This window comes from Mangifera indica, unplaced genomic scaffold, assembly GCF_011075055.1.
Source record: "Mangifera indica cultivar Alphonso unplaced genomic scaffold, CATAS_Mindica_2.1 Un_0040, whole genome shotgun sequence".
NCBI lineage: Eukaryota > Viridiplantae > Streptophyta > Magnoliopsida > Sapindales > Anacardiaceae > Mangifera > Mangifera indica.
The window spans coordinates 199857-220326 of NW_025401132.1; the positions used below are offsets into that span (position 1 = coordinate 199857).

At 32.8% G+C, this 20470-nt stretch overlaps 2 protein-coding genes and 1 pseudogene across 3 annotated transcripts; all 3 read left to right on the forward strand.

Annotated features, from left to right (window-relative positions):
* The first annotated feature begins 6108 nt into the window (after positions 1–6108).
* Positions 6109–10314, forward strand: LOC123206509 (E3 ubiquitin-protein ligase SIS3-like). 2 transcript variants are annotated; one of them, XM_044623738.1, is made up of 10 exons: positions 6109–6547; positions 6636–6674; positions 6879–6945; positions 7053–7126; positions 7312–7450; positions 7537–7629; positions 7830–7895; positions 8305–8424; positions 8924–9037; positions 9644–10314. In XM_044623738.1, exons 1-10 carry the CDS (start codon positions 6519–6521, stop codon positions 10052–10054), a joined length of 1152 nt encoding a protein of 383 aa, XP_044479673.1. In that variant the 5' UTR covers positions 6109–6518; the 3' UTR covers positions 10055–10314. The 2 variants fall into 2 exon arrangements, with proteins under 2 accessions (XP_044479673.1, XP_044479674.1); XM_044623739.1 differs by lacking the exons at positions 6636–6674; positions 6879–6945; positions 7053–7126 and having other exon boundaries at positions 6115–6547.
* Positions 10315–11370: 1056 nt separating this feature from the next.
* LOC123206508 lies at positions 11371–16069 on the forward strand (annotated as a pseudogene).
* Positions 16070–17276: 1207 nt separating this feature from the next.
* LOC123206514 (CASP-like protein 4A3) lies at positions 17277–19323 on the forward strand. The gene is made up of 3 exons (XM_044623746.1): positions 17277–17949; positions 18319–18445; positions 18936–19323. Exons 1-3 carry the CDS (start codon positions 17366–17368, stop codon positions 19128–19130), a joined length of 906 nt encoding a protein of 301 aa, XP_044479681.1. The 5' UTR covers positions 17277–17365; the 3' UTR covers positions 19131–19323.
* Positions 19324–20470: the final 1147 nt, after the last annotated feature.

Genomic DNA, 20470 nt, shown 5'->3' on the forward strand with positions numbered 1-20470 from the left:
TTGAGCTCAGTTCGATCGAGTCTGAAATGAGCCGACTTTTGTCAAACTCGATAAAGCTCGAGCTACTCATCAGATTTTCTAATTAAAATTTTTGATATAAAACGATGTCGTTTTGATAACAAAAAACGAATCGAGCTGAATTCGAGCCCGAAACTAGCTGACATTAGCCGAGCTCGAGCTCGAACTCAAACTCGAGCCAACTATATATGAACCGAGCCGAGCTCAAGCTCAGTTCGGCTCGAATCCAGCCCTAGTGGAAAACGTAGAAAAAGACACTATGATTTGTTTCAAAAGCTCTATTGAAAATTCACAAATATCTCTAAAATATTTTTATTATTTTAATTTCTTCACCAAATTACATTAACCTACATTAATAAAATACACAATAAAATATTTTGTCTTATTGATAAATGACATAAAAATTTATATACAAAGACTTTTAAAACACATTAAAATTTTGACTAACAAAATCAAATTATTATAACTTAATAATAAAATAAAATATTTAAATAAAAATAAACAATAACATGAATAATTATAATTATATAAAGATACAATTATATGTAATTTATAAAGATTTCAACAACTATTAATATTATCTTTCAATATTTCTATAATTTATTTCTAATAAATTCTATTAAAGTAATATTTTTTGAAAATATTCAAATCGATTCGAATAATGTCAAGTTACATTCGGATTAATTTCAAGTCATATCGGATTGATTCAAAATAAATTTTGTATAAAAAAATAACCCTAACTTTATATTTTTTATAAGTGTGTTAAAAATTGTTAATTCTATTTATACATAATAATAAAAATGCGATTGGATTGACAACTCGTTTAATAATAATAGTATGTAAGTGAATATTTGGCTTTTTAAAATTAACAATAAAAATTTCTCACAGATTAAATCTCGGGGAGAATAAGCCTTTTTTATCTTAAAAATAATATAATATCCCATTACATAATCAGTTATAATTTAAATTCTTCATTAATGACAAACGGGGGTAAGTATAAGTTATTGGGAGTAGGAATATATACAATTTAATTCTAACTGTACAATTAGATCGAACTATTTAAAAATTACGATTTGATTTGATTTGAGTTATAAAACGATTTGGTTTGAGTTGTGGTTTGGACGATTTCCAAACTGTAAACCGTATTTATATATTTGTATTGTGTATATGTATATATTTATTATATTATTTTTTAAATTATAACCTTAAGAGAGCGTTTAGTTTTGGGAATGTTTTATTACCAAAATCAGAGAATTACCTTAAAAATAGTTACCTTAAAGATTACTGGGTATAAATTATTACTATATTTGATAAAATTTGATAAAACTGGATAAGTAAAAATAACTATTATATTTAGTTAGGAGTAATAAAAAATACTAGTATATTATTTTATTAAATACTTTTAGGTATAATTGTTCTAAAATATTTTTTTATATTATTTGTTATATTTATTGAAAATAAGATTATTCATATTCTTAAAAAAATTAATAAATAAATATATAATTATAATAAAATGAAGATTGTTTTGATAATATTTTAATACTTAAGGTAGAGGTGGTAATTTTTTTAATACCTAAGGTAGAGGTAATAACTAGATTACCTTTTATATTACCTACCACATCACCATTGGTAATAAAATATTATCAGAATATTTTATTACTTATAAATTAAACAAAATAATGTAACTAATAAAAAATAAATTATCAGGGGCGTTTGATTTGGATAATATTTTATTACCAAAATAGAAAGATTACCTTGAAGATAAATTACTTAGAAGATTACTGGGTATAAATGATTACTATGTTTGATAAAATTTGGTAGGTATAAATAATTATTGTGTTTGGTTAAATGTAATAAAATATTACTAGTAAATTATTTTACTTAAATGCCCTTGAATATAATTATTTTTAAATATTTTTTATATTATTTGTCATATTAATTAAAAATAAATTTATTTTTGTCTCAAAAAATTAATAAATAATAATATAATTATAACAAAATTAAGATTATCTTGGTAATCTTTAAATACCTAAGGTGAAGGTGGTAATCAAATTACCACATATATTACATACTACGTCAGCATTGGTAATAGAAGATTACTGTAATCTTTTATTACTGACAAACCAAATAAAGGAATAAAAGATAGATTATCAAGGTAATCTTCAAAAACTAAAACCAAACGCCCTCTTAGAGTAATTTTTAATGTCTACTAACCAAACGTCCCCTCAACGTCTCTAATCTTCCAAACCCCCCCCCCCCCCCCCCTTCCCCCTTCTAAGCACCATAGCCACACCGTGCGCACAAACATAGTGACCACCACTTGAATCTCCAGCGTCACCGACCTTATTTCTCATCGAAAAATAGCCATAACTACATCATCGTCTTTTTGGTCTCAGTCATTATCTTAAGCTTTAATCAACTCACCATCACTAGTAAGTTGTTTGTCTACCCCTATCCCTTTCATGGTTATATATGTACATTGAGTTTCTAGCCAACAGTCGTTGTTAACATGATTTAACTTTCAACAATGGGCTAGGTTTAATCGTTAAAAAACCCTGAAAAAACTCAATTAATAACAATATAACATTGATATGTTATATTGGATATAACCAGCTCTACATGAAACTACAATTCCAATATAAGAATCTATTCCAAAAGTAAAGTGGGTCTTTATAACAATAAAAATGCATATATATCTTTAAGTTAATTTTAATTAGTCATTCTTGATTACTAAACTTGATGTTAAGCATATCGTATCTTAAATATTCTAGTTTGGCTACATGGTTGATGCCATGTGGTTAAGGTTTCATCATAGTTGCACTTGCTAATTATTGCCTTAGCCTGAGATAGTAATTGTTTTAGTCTTGTATATATATGTAGTCATTATTTTTCCTATTATACATATATAATCTAAAACATCAAAATATTTAAAATATCCAACCAAATTTTCTACTCACTTAATCCAGACACAAAGTCACCAACCAACTTACTTACTCATTGAGCCAAAACATAAAACTCATCACTTACACCGTTAATATTTATTTATTTTATTTTTAAAAAATATTATAAAATCCAACATGTAGGAGTATTATATCTTTTTTCAAAAATCTTATTTTGTCCAATTTTATTTATAATCTTTTTTTAAAAAAATTATTAGAAATTGTTTTAAAAAATCCAACCTTTTTACTCACCTTACTTAATTAAAAAATTTTTATAATTTTTTTTTACTTCCCTCTTCTTAACTTGTAGTTGAGTACTCAGGAGGACGAAGCAACTTTTCTTTTTCATGCTCAATGGCTAACCTATCCGGCCGTGGTCGGGTTGGTTCTTAACTTGTGGTTGAGTTGAAGGAGAAAGCTAGTCCAATGGCTAACCAACCTAGCCATGCCCGGTCGGCTAACCCACCGGATGAGCTTGTCTCTGAGCTTGGCCACACCAAAATTCCCAGATACAATGTCTTTCACCAAGGATGCACGGAAACACCCCGCATGTTGCGTTTCCGCGCTTCCAAAATGTTTCAATTTCCGAAACGTTTCGGAACCATTTTGGTAATTTAAAGAAAGAAGATACGCGTTTCTGTTGCAAAAACGCGTTTCTTGAGTGTTGAAGGGGAACCTATTCTGAAATTACACAGCCCCAAGGTTCACTCTCTCCGTCCCAGCATCTCGGCTCCTCTCCGTCTCTGACTCCGGCTTCCCAACTCCTCACCGTCTCTGGCGACCTAACTCCTCTCCGTTGGCTTGAAGTCTGTGCGAATCTGGTACTTTACCCTTCATATCCGTCTTCAATTTCATGATTACTGGTTTTTCCTTCCCTTTGCTTCTGGTTTCTGCCTGTTGGTTTTTGTCTTTGAGCTGTGATTTTTGAGGTCCCGATGACTATTTCCATGGCATCAGCTTCTCTGCATTTGGCTTCTCTGTTTATTTTGGCTTCAACTTCTCTGTTTATAGAGTATCCCAAGTAGTTTCCTCACTTCCTGCTTTACCCGTTAGGAGGAGCACTGAAGCAGAAAGTATTTATGTTTTTTATTGTGATTATTGTAATTAATTTTTTAAAGCTCTAATAACACTGTTTTTGTTTCTGTTTTATTTATATGCGTTTGATTTGAGTAATGTTTTATTACTAAAATAGAAAGATTACCTTGAAGATAGATTAATTAGAAGATTATTGGATATAAATGATTAATATGTTTGATAAAATTTGATAGGTATAAATAATTATTGTGTTTGGTTAAAGATAATAAAAGATTACTAGTAAATTATTTTACTTAAATGCCCTTGAATATAATTATTTTTAAATATTTTTTTTATATTATTTGTCATATTAATTAAAAATAAATTTATTTTTATCTCAAAAAATTAATAAATAATAATCTAATTATAATAAACTCAATATTACCTCAGTAATTTTTAAATACCTAAGATGAAGGTGGTAATCAGATTACCACTTATATTATCTGTCACGTCAGCATTGGTAATAGAAGATTACTGTAATATTTTATTACTGATAAATCAAACAAGGGAATAAAAGATAGATTACTAAAGTAATTTTAAAAAACTCAAACCAAACGCCCCCTATGAGTATTTATAGAATAACTCTTATATTTTATGTAAAAAATTTTATATATCTTAGTATTTATGAGAAAATGTAATTTTTTTTATTTATTAAAAAAAACTCTCATATTTTTTATATTTGTATATTTTTCCACATTTTTCTTTTTTATATTAAAAAAAAAATACGTTTTTATATTTTTGTTTCCGTACTACTTAGTATTTCACAATCTCATACCTCTCTGGGTTTATCTCTTAAAAAATTATCAGAGTCTAATCCCTCCTGGAGCCTCCAAGACTTCCAATCCCCCCCTCTGTTTCTGCAAGACTTCTCCCCTGTTTTCCCATCCCTCTCCTCTCTTTATACATTTATTTCTTGTTTTTCATTACCGCCATTGAGATTGAATCTTATCTCACTTTTAGAAAACCTCTCAATGCGTTCTTGTATCACCGTTTGCACCATCTGCAACCAAAGCCACACTTACACACCTGCATTGTCATATTCATCTCTCATTCTTACATAAGCATTTTCCTCAATGTCTGCTAAATTTGAATGAAACTTCGTAAACAATGGCGGCTGGGCTCTTCTTTTAAAAAGAAATTCAAATCAAAATGTGGGTAAATATATATATATATAATTATGGTTAAAAAAATTAATATCCCCTTTAGCCTTAACCTTTTACTAAATATTTCAGTCGTCAGTTTAAATATTACATTATTGATTCTAAATTCTAATTTTTTTTTTTCCTAAATAAAAGTTTAATTGAGTTAACATTTCAAAGTTGTTGACTATTTTTTTTTCTCTATATTTTGTATAGGTTTGTCGATATTGTCAACAATATTCTGAAAATAAATATGTTTTGTTTGTCAAATTTCTGAGAACTTGTAAATATGTGTTATATGTAATTTTGTAGGTTGTGAGAGGTATAATTTTAATTATTTTTCTTAGTAATTGTAATCCTTTAATCAGATGTAGCTTTTCTCGTATGTTTCTTATTGAAAATATTGGCGTCGGTATAAAGAAGGGCATGCTATAATTCACTGGAAGGAAACAGAGTACTGCTATTCGCTTGAATTGGATACACAACATGTTTGGGATCATGCTAGTGACAATTATGTTCACAGAGTAATTCGATCCAAAATTGATGGAAAGTTAGTTGAGTCGAATTCTCGTTGTTCGCATACTAAAGATAATTTTGGAAGTTGTGATTGTAATTCTAGAGCTAGTGAGGCTCTTTTAAAATTTAAGGTATATTTCATTTGTAGATACCTATAATTAATTTATTTTTTATTGAATACAAAATATTAAAAATGAATTATTTTTTATTCGATTCAAACTGTAAACTAAATTGTATATTTTTAATTTAATTTAATTCGGTTTGTTATATAAAATGATTTCATTGTTTTGAAACTTTTTTTAAGGGTTTGGTGCAGAAGTTAGGACCATCTTTGCACACTTCCATTTCTCTCAAGTGGTTGATACAGATTGACGGTTTTCCAGTTGTTTTGGCTGTCCAGCATCGAAATTTTTTAACAACCGTGATTGCTTTAACGAGCCAATCAAACGTGGCAACCACTAGCCGCCGTATCCACTAGCAAGTGCACTACAGCAAATTATTATCATGCGTAAATAACCGCATGATTGTGATGTACAATGTACGCCATAGCGAACCTCAGCAACGCCGTCAATTAACGGCACAAACTATCCTCTTTCCTTTTTCTCTCTTTCACTACTTTACTTACTTCGCTCCCCTCCATCGGAATCAAATGGTTTATGGTTTCATTTTCGCCAACAGAATAGTTACTGTTGCTAGAAACGCCGACGTTCTGGTTTTTTTGAAAAACCGTTTTGCGCTAATGAGGATTCAAATCAGTCAATCTCGATCTTCCATGGTCTCGTTCTAGGGTTTTGGCTTACTTAACTGAGCACAGACCTTTTCCTTATCGTCTATGGCAATCAGAGGCGTCGACTTCAAGTGGTTAGTTTTAATCTTTAAATTCAGTTTTTTATTTTAGTTCTTTTGAGATGTAAATGTGATAAATTAATGTGGAATTTTGTTACTGCAGGTACGATGGATTTTTCTTATCGATGCTTGTGACTAGTGTGTATCCTTTTTTATTCTTTTGCGTTTTTTTTTTAAGTTTAAGTTCTGATTGGTTTCCAAGAAATTTAAGGAAAGAAAAGCAGTTGAATCTTTTCGTGTTTATCTATGAATGGTAAGTTGAAAGATTTTTTAGGTTTCTATTGGGTGGATTATTGAAGTTTTAATAGCTTATGAGGGTTCTTCCTTAATTATTTTTTGCTATTAGAATCATCGTTGCAATCAATTGGAAGCGTTACTATCTTTGTCCATACCCCTTGCACATATGGATCGTGGTGGGTTTCTGAAATTTGGGGAACTTAAATCGATTGAATTTTGGTTTCCTTTTTAGTGTTAGATTTATAAGCTGGAGTTTTCTCACGGCTTATTGTTTACTCTTCAGGTTGATTACACTACTGTGTTTGTTTTTCGATTGTTAATGTTCATAGATAATGGACTAGCTGCTGGAATGGGATTGTGAGTATGAGAGGTTTCTGATAATATTTATGTGGTTACTTTTTGGATATCAATATCGAGTTATCAATATAGGGAATTTTTTGACATTGATGATATTCTCTTCTATTGTAAAAAGAATAATATCTATTTACTAATATAGCTGAATTTTATACAATATATCATTCTTTGACTTTACATGCTTCTAGGGATTTTGGGTGGCAGCAGAGATATGCTCGTTTCTGTGGAAGAGTAGTGGTTCTTTCAATTCTATCTCTTCTGCTTTATCCATTTCTCTGGGCTTGGACAATAATTGGTACCTTGTGGTTCATACATGCAAGAAGTTGTGTAAGTGTTCTTATTTCTGATTTGGGGAGGCGTTTTGACATGCAAAAATTCTTAATGCTTGCAACAATGTCACTAAATGCTTGCAGTTGCCAGAAGAGGGTCAGAAATGGGGTTTCTTCATTTGGTTGCTTTCTAGCTACTCTGGACTTCTTTACCTTGCTTGCATGTCCATGGGAAAGGTTAGTTTAGTACTCTATGTTGTACACAATTTCCATTTACTCATGCATAACCTAGTTCTATGCATTGAATGAGTGTTCTCTTTTTGCTCTCTAAGTCACATTTTGTCTTACGGTAATTGACATCTTAAGCTCATAAAAGATATTGGTCTCACATGCTTCCACTTGTGTTTCAATTTTTGTTCTTTGAACTTCACCGGCAGTGGTTGACACGAAGACAAGCTCACCTATTGCGTGCTCAGCAGGGAATTCCAGTTTCAGAATATGGGGTATGCTTGAAATATTCTTGCATGCGGTAGATTCTTTCATATTTAACCTTTTTTCTCTTTGAAGTTCGGCTGTCAATGCATTGATTAGTTCTTTATTCCAAAGTCTTGATCACCAGTGTTGTTGAAATAGGATGCGATGCAATGGTTTTATGTGATGATTAATTTAATGTGCTTAAAGATTCATATCTTTGTTTTGTGCTATTTTTCCACCTCATGTCAGTGATAATTTTTTGTGGTGTGGTAATTACTGTAGTCCTTTTCATATTTGTTGGAGCAATATAATTCTTTGATCATTTTCCTGGCCTGCTCAAATCTGGATGTTGTTGTGGTGATTAGTGCAAAAGAAGTTCCTTATTTTACATTGCTTCTGTCTGATAGTGCCTGGAGTAAATCTCTTATTGTGATCCAGGTTTTGGTTGACATGATCCGTGTACCAGATTGGGCATTTGAGGCTGCAGGTCAAGAGATGAGAGGCATTGGCCAAGATGCTGCAGCATACCATCCTGGACTTTATTTGACTGCAGCTCAGGTAAGTTCTGCATCACTAAGAGCTAGAATTGACAGTTTTCCTTATTTTAATGTGATTGCTGCACTTGTTGAATATCTGATCTAATCAAGAAGGTATTCTTACTTGTAATGTTTCTTTCTAAAAATTCTTACATTATTGGCTATTCACACTTATACATATGGTAGCAGTTAAATGTGAACTCAAGACATTGACTTTCTGGACACAGTCAGAACAAAACCAAATTTTGGAAGTTAAGATTCTGTTGTTGTCTTTTTGTTGGCATGTGGTCGTTTGGTTTATAGACCAATTTTTCATTATTGTCCCTTTCAATAGATGGGGCAACCTATGAGGGTGTATAAGTTGTTGCACGCTATTATTACATTTTGGGATTCTAGTGAAGTAGATATTGTGGTTGTCTCACTGTACTTGTTTCTTTTTGCTTACAATTCACTCTATTTATAACTCTTCTTAGATGTATTAATCTTACAATTGGTAAGTTGTGGATCCTGATGTTGAACAGAGAGAAGCAGTGGAGGCACTCATTCAGGAACTTCCAAAGTTTAGGTTAAAGGCTGTTCCAACTGATTGCAGTGAATGTCCCATCTGCTTGGAAGAGTTTCACGTAGGGAATGAGGTCAGGTTTCGTGTCCAATTTTATTCTTCGTCTGAGTGTATGAGTTCTTACATGCCTTCATATTCATCAGGTTCAGAGTTCTTTCTGTTCACAATGCAATACTTCTTTAGTGGTTTCCAACTGTTTGGAGTTGTCTTGTCTTTGATGCCTTTTACCTCTATATGGTACCAATAATTGGGATTGTCATGCTAAAAATCTTAATTCTCAGGTTTTTTTTTTTTCTGGTCCGAAGATAGCCTCATGTAAAATCTCATCCACTTTTTGGGATTTTCAATCTGGTGCTGTAATTTCTAGAGCCCTGACATTAAATTGTATTGTTAAGAGTTGTTGCTAAATCACCTGCATGCAGAGCTGTACACACTTCTATATTTTAGTGGTAGTGGAAACTAGATGTAAAATTATAGAATTATGGAGATGCAAGCCACCAGTATTAGTGCAGAACTGTTTATACCCATCGTTGTCTTTTAAAAGGTATATCATCACCTTGGTAGATATCTGGTCCTTTTTTAATAATGTTCTCTTTTTCTTTTATTATAATTGTATGTTTCCTATGCTTAAAAAAACTAAAGGGCATATAATCATGAGTTCTTGCTGGAACTGTTGCAGGTTCGTGGCTTGCCTTGTGCTCACAATTTTCATATAGAATGCATTGATGAGTGGCTTAGATTGAACGTGAAATGTCCTAGGTGTCGTTGCTCAGTCTTCCCAAACCTTGACCTTAGTGCCTTGTCCAATCTCCGGACTACTGATTCTGAACGGTCATCAGCCAGTGTTGTGACAGTTAGTCGATATATGAGAAGCCAGCCTTCTGGCCAGAGCTATCTGGTGAGGCTGCAGGGTCTGCTCAGGCCGGTCCGTACGGAAAATGCAGGATCACCTAGTGATCCAACAGTTATTGCTTTGGAATGTGCTGAGAATGGAGGACTGTCTCCGGCAACTGGAAATCAGACGGACATTGAGCCATGTGCTTCTGTTGAACGTGTGTTTGTTGGTCACTCCACTCAACCTCCCCAGTGAACCAATTCTGAGATTCTCACTGACAAATTTTGCTACATACTCTTCTAACTGCATGCTGCAAGAAACGAAAGAATATTTGCTCATGGCCGTTGTATAATGCTAGCAGTGGTTAATGGTTGTAGAAAAGATTTATGAGTTGATCCATTGGCGTATGGAGTACTGGATATGAGAACTGTTTATGACACTTTCAGTTCTTCATAAGCCAATGGAAACTAGATTTTCAGTTGTATATTGATATCCCAACCTCTTTTCTACTTTAACATGCTCTGCTGTTTGCAGTTAGTTTAATTTTGGTAGAAGACTCCAAGCCGAATAGTGTCAAAATTCATTGGTTTTTGTTTTCCAAGGCGGTAATTTAGTGGGATTGGCCCAAAATGAGAACGTGGACTTTCTGGGTTAGGTTAATGATGAGGATCACTTGTGAGATTCGTAAATGAGACAGACGAAAATGAAAGGTTGTCGTTGAAAACTTAGTGATGATTTCTCGCCACAACTGCACAATCATGACATGAAAGGGGCCGAATTTATTTTAGTATTCGGTGACATTATTGAATTAGAAAAATATTTATAAATAATTAGTGTCATCAAATCAAATCGTGGTTATATATTAATTAGATGAATTATATTTAAATTGATTTGACATAACTTAAATTAATTTTAAATTGTTTATTATTTTTTTTCTAAATATTTTTAATGTTTTAATTTTTTTATCATATATTTTAACTTATTATCGATAAAACATAGTATAATATTTTATCTTATTTATAAATAAATAGTTTAAAAAATTACATGTCAAATTATATATCAAGACTTTTTAACACACATTAATAATCATATTAGCCATATTGTATTTTTACTATAAAAAAATATAATTAAAATAATTAAAATTATATAAAAATATAATTATATGTAATATATAAATATTTTAATTGTTATTGATACATATACTTTAATTTTTTTTAAATTTATCCTTGACTAATTTTATTATATTAATATTTTTTTAAATATTTAAATCAATTCAACTTATTTTAAATTACTTTTTTTATATTAACCTTATGCATGATTTTACATATAAAACAAACAGAACTCTAGTTTAATTTTGTTTGTATCATATGGTGTCAAGTTAACATGTGGTGATGAAAATTGTGGGCTCTAATCTACATATTAGATTTGCTTAAAAACATGCGTGAAAATTTTATTATTCCCAAAAGAGGAAGGTAGGTGACATGTGCATGTAAAATCTTAACCACATTTTTATGAATTTTATGGAAAAAGTTTCTAAACGATTAAATAAAAAATTATATATATATACACATCCAGCGACTCTATCCATATTATTCCAAACAACTAGGAACTGAAGAAAGAGAGATAATGGTATCAAGGGGATGAATATGAATATGATTCATACAATTTCGGCATCCCAAGTGAGATCTTTCCATTGCTTAGGTTTCTCTGTCAAGAAATCCAGCAGTTCGAGTTTTGTTTTGGGATGTTGGAGTTCAAATTACGCTTCGTCTTCCAAAAACAACAAGTCTAAGAATCCTATATCTTTCTGTTGTCCCTGCAGCAATACTAACAATAGCAATAATACCATTAACACTTCTTCTTGTTTGGATTGGGATTGGAATCGATGGACTCGCCACTTCTCTGAGATTGAACAAGCTGAGAGCTATGCCTCTGTTCTAAAGGCACTTTTTTTTGGTGTCTCTATGTGTTTCTCTTAGCCTGTTTATATCTTTTGTTGGTTGCTCTTTGTTATTTTTCACATTCTTTTGTTGGGTTTTGTCCTTTGAACCTCCATTTGCATGTTTCATAGTTGTTCATTACCGATTGTTCGGTGGATTTTATTAGTTGATATCATCACTTCATGTAAACTGAGCAGACTAGATATAGCCCCATGGGACACGTGGTTATGATTAATTGTTCAAATATTACTAAGAACTCTTAGTCTAAACCAACTTACAAGGCGCATTTTTGTTTTCTTTTTTCTAACTGGAATGAATTGCTCTGGTTTGTAGTTTCAGCTTGAAGATGCAATTGAAAATGAAGACTTTGAAGAAGCTGCCGAGTTGAAAAAGGCCATTGCAGAAGCTACTTCAAAGGATACTTTAGCAGAAATAATGTCTCAGTTGAAGGCTTGACCTGTAAATTATAGCCCCTTGAAGTAATCACCTATCGCATGATGTTTTGTTTCTTAATTTTGATCTGTTGTTTCTTTCAGACCGCAATAGATGAGGAGCGCTATCATGATGCATCTAGATTGTGTAGATACACAGGAAGTGGACTGGTAATCTTCTGAACCTTCACTTGTTATTATGTTAATAAAGATTTATTAACTTGAAGACAATTCAAGCGTAGATACTTTAATACAAAATTATAATATTCTAGATGAATTACTCCAGAATTTTATTTTTTATTCAGGCAAGATTCTTACCAATTGTAGTGGGCTTTTCCAGTACTCTTATGTTTCGAGGGTGTCTCTAATTTAATTATATTCAGTTCAACTCTATATTTTATCTTTTGTTTTTTATGTTGGAACTCAGTTATTGGTTAAACAAATTGTAGATTGGCTAGTGTTCATATCTCTCAGAGATTTTGTTGGTGGCCGTTTTCTTTAGACGGATGTGATGAATAGATTCTCCGTCCAGTTTCTACACTCATTGTTTGTGATACTGAGATGCCATTAGTTTTTTGTATGGCTTGGGTTGACCGTATATTGATATGGGGTTTCTTAAATCTGACCCCTGAATGTGGCTATTTAAAATGTTTAATTGACCTCTATCATTGTTTTGGCAGGTTGGCTGGTGGGTGGGGTACTCCAAGGATTTGGATGATCCATTTGGCAGATTAGTACACACAACACCTGGTGTTGGCAGATTTGTTGCCAGGAATTACAGCCCAAGGTATGAATCCTTTGTGGTGTTATTTAAAGTTTCATACGTCCAGAGTGTGTCATAATTATAGTTTGGTACAGACAATTGGTCACTGCATCCCCTGGAACTCCACTATTTGAAATCTTTGTGGTCAAAGATGATGAGGAATCCTATGTGATGCAGGTAAAGTTCAAATGGTTAAAGATATTAATTTTCTGATGCCAAAAATGACATAGACATTTGAATCTGATATTATTTGTTGGAAGGTAGTATATTTGCAGCAGGCAAAGGGAAGTTCAACAAACTCTGCAAGTTCACCTTCCAAGTCCACTAAAAATCCATCAACCTCTGCAGTTGATAATACATCTGTTGTGGATGTTCAAGGAACTGAAATTAGGGCAGAGAGAAGTGTTGACAAGGGCATCAGTATTGAAGGAGCAACTGAGGAAGGGATCAGAAGTACTATAAATTTTCTTAAATAAAAAATTCCAGGGCTCAAAGTGAAAGTTAAGAATATTGATGTCACTGAAGAAGTGATGGATGGTACTGATTCTGTGAAGCAGTTGATGCAAGATGATGAGGAGACAGGATCTGGTGAGGATTCTGATGGTGAAATTGATCACTTGGAAGAGATTCAACATGATGGAGCTGCTCTTGAAGCAGCTAATGGTGCTTCAGTAGATGGAAAGGATTTGGATACAAAACTTTTTATTGGTGGAGTTGTACATAATAATGAGGATACTCCTACCAAGGATGATTATGTGTGTCTGCCAGCCAATGTTAAAGATATGGAGAGAGATTATTTTGTGTTACGTGTTCCTAGGAGAAGTCTTGATTATGACAATGGGGAAAGTAAATTATCTAAAGTGAAAGTAGCTGCTATAGCAGCTCAAGGTGTTTCGGAACTTATGCCTTCTGAAATAGCCAAGGCATTTTGGAGTTCCAAAAAGGCCTCTTCAAAGGTGAAATTTTGGATTTCATCCATTAGATTCAAGAAGTTGGGTTTTTTACAAGCTCGTATCCATTCAACATTGTTTTACTCATAGTTGGTCTCATAGGTGAGGCTCTTTATTGAATACAGATACAAGCAAGGGTTTGTTGAAGCATAGACAGACTTTTAATTCTCATAATCTCATTATCTTGTGCATAAGAATATATAAAAAAAAAAACTTTCCTGTGCATTTCTTGATTTCCTGTCAAAGTTTTAAATGCTTCAGCTTCAGAACTGTTCATCTAAGAATAACAGGAAAACTGAGATATTATTTTGTATATCTATAAATCTTGATAGCAGTTTGGGAAGTCAATTTTTTATGATTGGTTGATACTCATTTACTAATTTGAAATTCTTTTGAAGTCTACAATCATGGTTTTTGCATTGCTCAACCCATTGGGATTTATGTGCTGCTTCTGATTGTGATAATGCTTTGCATGACTAACCAGGTTATTTGAAAACTTTTCTTAGGACTCTAGAGATGAACGTGAAATTGTGAATCTTGCTGTCAGTCAGGCACAGAATCAGAGTAGACTATCTGAATATACAACTTTTAGTCGAATTAGCACTTCTTAAGGAAATGTAGATCCATTCGATGGTGAGTATAGCTGCATGCACAAGTACATATATATATATATATATATATATATATATTAGGACTTTTTCTTCCAACATAGAAATTTTAGGTTTGCCGGTTAAAATGTATGACTTTATGTCGGTGCATATAGCCCTTATGGCACTGAAGTTGTGCAATTGAGGCGCAAATATGGTCAGTGGAATGGAGAGAATGACTAGTCTTCAGATGTTGAGTTTTTTGAATATGTGGAGGCGGTAAAACTGACTGGGGACGTCAATGTTCCTGCTGGCCAGGTTTGTATCTTCTAAAATAACTTGTCATTTGTCCTGGTTTTTGTATACAATCATTTAGGTTTAAAGCTCATATGGTGAGAGGTTTGAATAAACCAAAATCCTTCTGGATCTTACGTGACATTTCACGCCAAAATTGGGAAAGGCAGTCACCATTCTAACCATGGAAATTATCCAGATCAACTGGGAGTGGTAATACCCTTTTCCCCCAAGTCTTTTTCCCTTCTTCAACACACAAAATTAAATATGTATTATTTTTTAGCAAATCCCAGACCCAGGTCCAAATCATCCTGCGGCTGAACATAGACACTTCCAACATTTTAATTGCCTATATGACATTGTCCTCAAAAAAAAAAGTCTATGTTACATTACTGTCACTTTTTTGCAATCATTTGGTTGTATGTCTTAATTTTTAAAATTATTTTAGATATCTTTTTTCAATGAGTTAAGCTTTTAGTCAGTGACTTCTTTGTTAATGCCCTTTTCTCAGAACCATGTTTTGTAAGATTCAAGGCGCTAAATTTATTTTCAAGCCCATTGTTTAGTAATACATTTGTGAAATAGATAAGACTGCTTAGAACAAGGGGCTTACAAGTTAAAATGCAGTGTATTGTTAGAATTTAGGACACTCTCTTGGCTGTATCAATTTGGTTGGATTAGAGTATTCAGACAATAGATTAATTGTAAAAGCTTTTTTTTTTCCAGGTTGCAAGTTACAGTGGGCAAGGAAGAATAGCAGAATTTGGGTTCCGAAATCCTAAATGGGTTCATGGTGAACTGTTTCAACTTAATGGCAAGGTAGTTAAATTATATTGCCCAGGATTTTTGATAGCCTTTCTTCTTTTAAGAGAAATCTTAGGAGAATTAACAACTCCACCTATTTGGCATTTAGGGTGTATTTTGGTAGAGTTTGTTTATTTTTCTGGTTCTTGTTTTCTGTAGGGCATTGGACCATACATCAAAGGCGCAGATCTTGGTTTCCTCTACATTGTCCCAGAGCAAAGTTTCCTTGTGTTGTTTAATCGATTAACATTACCCAACTGAGCCATCTAGTTAGTTTTTTCATTAACTTATATATAACTTCAAAACAGCAAGAGAGATAAAGCATCCAATGCTAGACATGAGTTGTTATTATGCCTTTGATGTTTGTAACTTGTGTCTTCCTTTTCCCACTTGTTTTGTTTCAAGGTGTATATCAGTTTTGTTAAATGACCTAATATTGAGATTAGTGTCTAAAATTTTTCTTTTAGAATAAAATAGACATCTTTTGAGTGTTTATTAACAGTTAAATGTAGTTGCCTATGAGTGAGGTTATATTTTGTCTAAATCTTTGGTAGAGAATCATTGGATGAATGGGTTATAACAGTTTATATTGTTCATCATCTATTAAGTTTGTTGGGGCCAGTTTAGAAGCATTAACAAATTATTGAAATAAATAAGGATGTGAACAGGAATTTTTAAAGGAGAAGAGATCAACTTTGGAATGGAAAGTAGATATGAAATTTTATAAAGTAGAAAAAGCAAAAAAGAAGGCAGAAGGAGACATCATCTTAAGAGCTAAGGTTTAATTAAGCTTAGGTATATACAACTGGACTGGAATCTATAGTGAGGGAAAAGCAATAGCAAAAGTAAGGTCAATTGTTTGATATACGTATCTTGATATGAAGTAAAAATAAAAAGCAGGAAGGAAATTGGGGAAAGGATAGCCCACTTCTAAAGAAATGAAAAAGCCATTGCCCACATAAAGCTTGGTTGGATGTTTTAGAATAGAATATTATTAATAAAGTTGAATGACAAATTTTGGAACGGAAACTATTTTTATCCTTTAAGTTTGAAAAGTTCATTTTTTTACTAATTCATGAAAATTCAACATTAGTTTTGATAATTATGTATCTCTCCCACATTACGTGAAATAAAATAGAGTTATTATCATCTTTGTGATTAAATACAACAATTTCGATAAAGATAACAAAAATGGAAGAGAGTAGAAACAATGAAAGAAGCAAAGATAATTTAAATACGTTAATTAAAATTTTAGTGATCAACAATAAAAGTCGGAACTATGATAGTGGTTGTGATGGAAATGGTAATGGAAGTAACAATGGGAACAAAGATGAAGATAGGGAATGATAAGAAATTGAAGGGTTTTGGGGTAAAATGACTTTTTTACCCTTTTATATTACAAGGGATGATATATGGGCAAATAGATTTTTCAAACTTAAGCGTGGAAAATTGTCATTTTATCAAATTTTGCTCGGGGGATAGTCGTTCAGCATATTACCAAATAATCTCACTTTTCTACTTTCTACCTCTACATTCTACTTAATAACTTGGACCTCCCCCATAATCCAATAATTTTAAGCCAAGATATGTACGTCTTATTTTGTACACCTGGGCCAATACATAATTGCCACCTCATCTAACAAGAGTAATCAACCAATGCCTAATTACAGCAGAACGGAAACATGAAGTTGAAGCTTTAAAGATTCTCGCTTTCACTTTTTTACTTTTGTTTTTTTCTCACTTCCCAAACAAACTTTTTCCCTCTTTAAATTCCCTTGAAAACCCAAACCAAATGTGATGGAGATCAATACTCCAACTCAAACCAAGCAACAAAATATGAAAAAATCCAACAGCATGAAACGATCATCATCCTCGCACTCCGACTCACGCCCTCACGTTGAGTCGACGCACTCGCCGCTCCGTTACGGCACCCCGACCTTCTCCGACCGGGGCGATCCCGACCCTCTAGATTCCCCTTCCTCTTTTCAGTCCGCCTCGCCCGATGCCTCGCCTCAAAAATCACCCAAATATCCCGATGAGAAACCCAACTCCAAAGCGATAGTTGCCGTGAGCGACAACTTAACGCAGTGTTCTCCGGTGGTACAGAAGACGGTGGAGCCACCTCAGCCTCCGCCTTCGTTGCTGAATTTGCAAAAGGCAGTTCGGGAGAACGGGCCTCCGCCGTTAACCACTGTAGAGCCTAGAGCAGGCGTGAGATTCGGTGCGGGAAGGGGATTTAGGACTGTTGAGAAATTGAGAGTGGTGAATATAGGTTTTAGGTTAATCGAGGTGGTTTTGTGCTTGATTTCTTTCTCTGTTATGGCCGCCGACAAGACTAAGGGCTGGAGTGGCGATTCCTATGACCGTTACAAAGAATACAGGTTGGGTTACTATTACTTTTTAGTCTCTGAATATTTCTCACAGAATTGAATTCAGTTAATCTTTAACTGTTATAGAAGTAAAAAACATAGCTTTACAGTTGGACTGTGATTTTGAGTGTTTTTCATGTAATTTTGCGGTTGTTTAGCTACTGAATTATAGTCAATTGCCTTTATCATTTATACTTCAGTGCATCAATATTAATTTTCCTTAAATTGTCTGCGTCTGGACCTTATTTTAAGACCTTTGAATAGTAAGTGCAACAACCACTGCACCTTATGTTTTCTTTATTATGAAACTTGGCTTCTATGATCTATTTTATCATTTTTTCTTTAATAAATTTTCTATGTTATGATGCAACTTGATGACAGGTATTGTTTATCGATCAATGTTATTGCGTTTGTATACGCGGGATTTCAAGCAGCCTACTATTTGATGATAGGGAGCCAAGTTAAGCACATCCATGCTAGGTGTCTCTTTGATTTCTTTATGGATCAGGCAAGTTTATCTATCCCAATGCAATGAATCTTTCTATTCTATACTGATGATTATTGGCCAGTCTAAATTTTAGGCCCATTCTCATTTAGCTTGATATTTATAGTTGTATGCGTTCACTGACTTGAGGGTTCATGGTTTTGCAACTGCCACAAAGTGCTGTAATACCTAAATTTAGAAATGTAAAGACTCACAATTTTTGTTTTAATATCCTAAGTTGTCGCTGTCCTACCTTTTTTATCTGTCGGCATTCATTGACTTTTGTCTGTGAATTGGAGTAGGAGGATAAATTCAGTCATAGGCATGTATGCTCAAATTAGTTGGGGTATGGCATGGCATAAGTGATCCTTTATTGGTTGGATGAGGATCTTATAAATGGAGTTTACTTCACAAACGTGCACACATAGATTTGGTTACAATTACATAATAGGAAAAGGGGGTTTACATATCTGCAGTACTGAAAGAAATGTAATTTTGTTGTTTCAACTGGCAGATCCTAGCTTATCTTCTGATCTCCTCATCATCAGCAGCGGCCACTCGGGTTGATGACTGGCAGTCAAATTGGGGCAAAGATGAGTTCACAGAGATGGCTAGTGCATCAGTTGCAATGTCTTTCCTAGCTTTTATTGCATTTGCCTTCAGCTCCGTCGTTTCTGGTTACTATCTATGTAATGGAGATGCCAAATGATTTCAAAAGCAACCTTGCATCATATTTGGGTCATTTACATTATGCAAAAAATGAACGTGGTAATTCAATTTTCATGTTGTACAGGGACAATTTTTCTCCACGGGTATATATATTTATAATGTTCTTTCAAACTTGAAAAATAATGTAATAATTTAAGTTTCATTATTTCCAATAGATATCAAGCATTTCTGTAGTCTGATTTTCATTCATATGAACAGAAGGGCTCGGGTACTTGCAGTTGGGCCTCAAATAAGCATTTTTGAAGCCCAACAGATGAGGCTAGGTGTTTTAGTATGTGATGATGAAAAGTAAGATAAAATACAGGAGTTATATTATACGCATGTATTTAAATATATAAATGTTTATATATTTATGTGTATGATTATGTGATTAGATTTTTTTATCTTTAATTTGAAATTATCTAATTATATGATGATATATATATAAAAATATCTATTTATTTATGTATTTAAAATAGATATATAAATGTATACGTATTTATACAAGTTATTATAGAGTTAAATGAGTTTAATTTAAAGATAAAATAATATCTAATCAAGTTTAAAAAATAAATTTTTCCCCCCACTCTAGATTTCACCCTTTTCAAAATCTTCATTTTGTAATGCCCCCCAAATACGCTTTCATTCCTCCGTCTTTGGTTGTCTCTTTGCCCATGATCAAGCCATCATTAGCCCAACATCTGTCTCAAGTTTGTACACATTATTTAGATATTTAATTAAATATTTAAAATTAAATACATATAATTTTATAGTAAGATATACTGAAAACATAGACATAGAGATGAGATGAGTGGCATTTAAGACATATCTTGTCTGAATCCAACAACCATCAAACAGCTTACAAAAATTGACAACTAGTCCCAAGTTAAGTTAATACAGCGAGCCAGCCAACCAACCACCAAAATAATTGAAGATGGTAATTAGTGAAGAGTCATGGCATGGGAATAAAAATTGGAAGCATTTGTAATTTTGGTCGTCTTATGCAATTCAAGGGGGGTTCACGTGGTAGGCCTTTTAAGAGAGGTAGTTAGACAATTTTACTTGTCATGTAGACTTTGGTTTTTCTTTTGTTGTTGTTGTTGTCTTTCGATTAGAAAAGAAAAGACAAGCTTAAGTTATTTGGAGAGCCTTTTTTTGCTTGTTTATTATATATATATATATATATATACATTTACTTTGAAAGAAACAAAGAGGTTTCCTTCATGACCATACCACCCCATGTTCAGTTGACAACATTATATTATAATATTTCTTCAACTACATGACAAATATTCTCTATTATTCCCATCTTTACAACAATTTCACTCTCTTTTTTGGCCT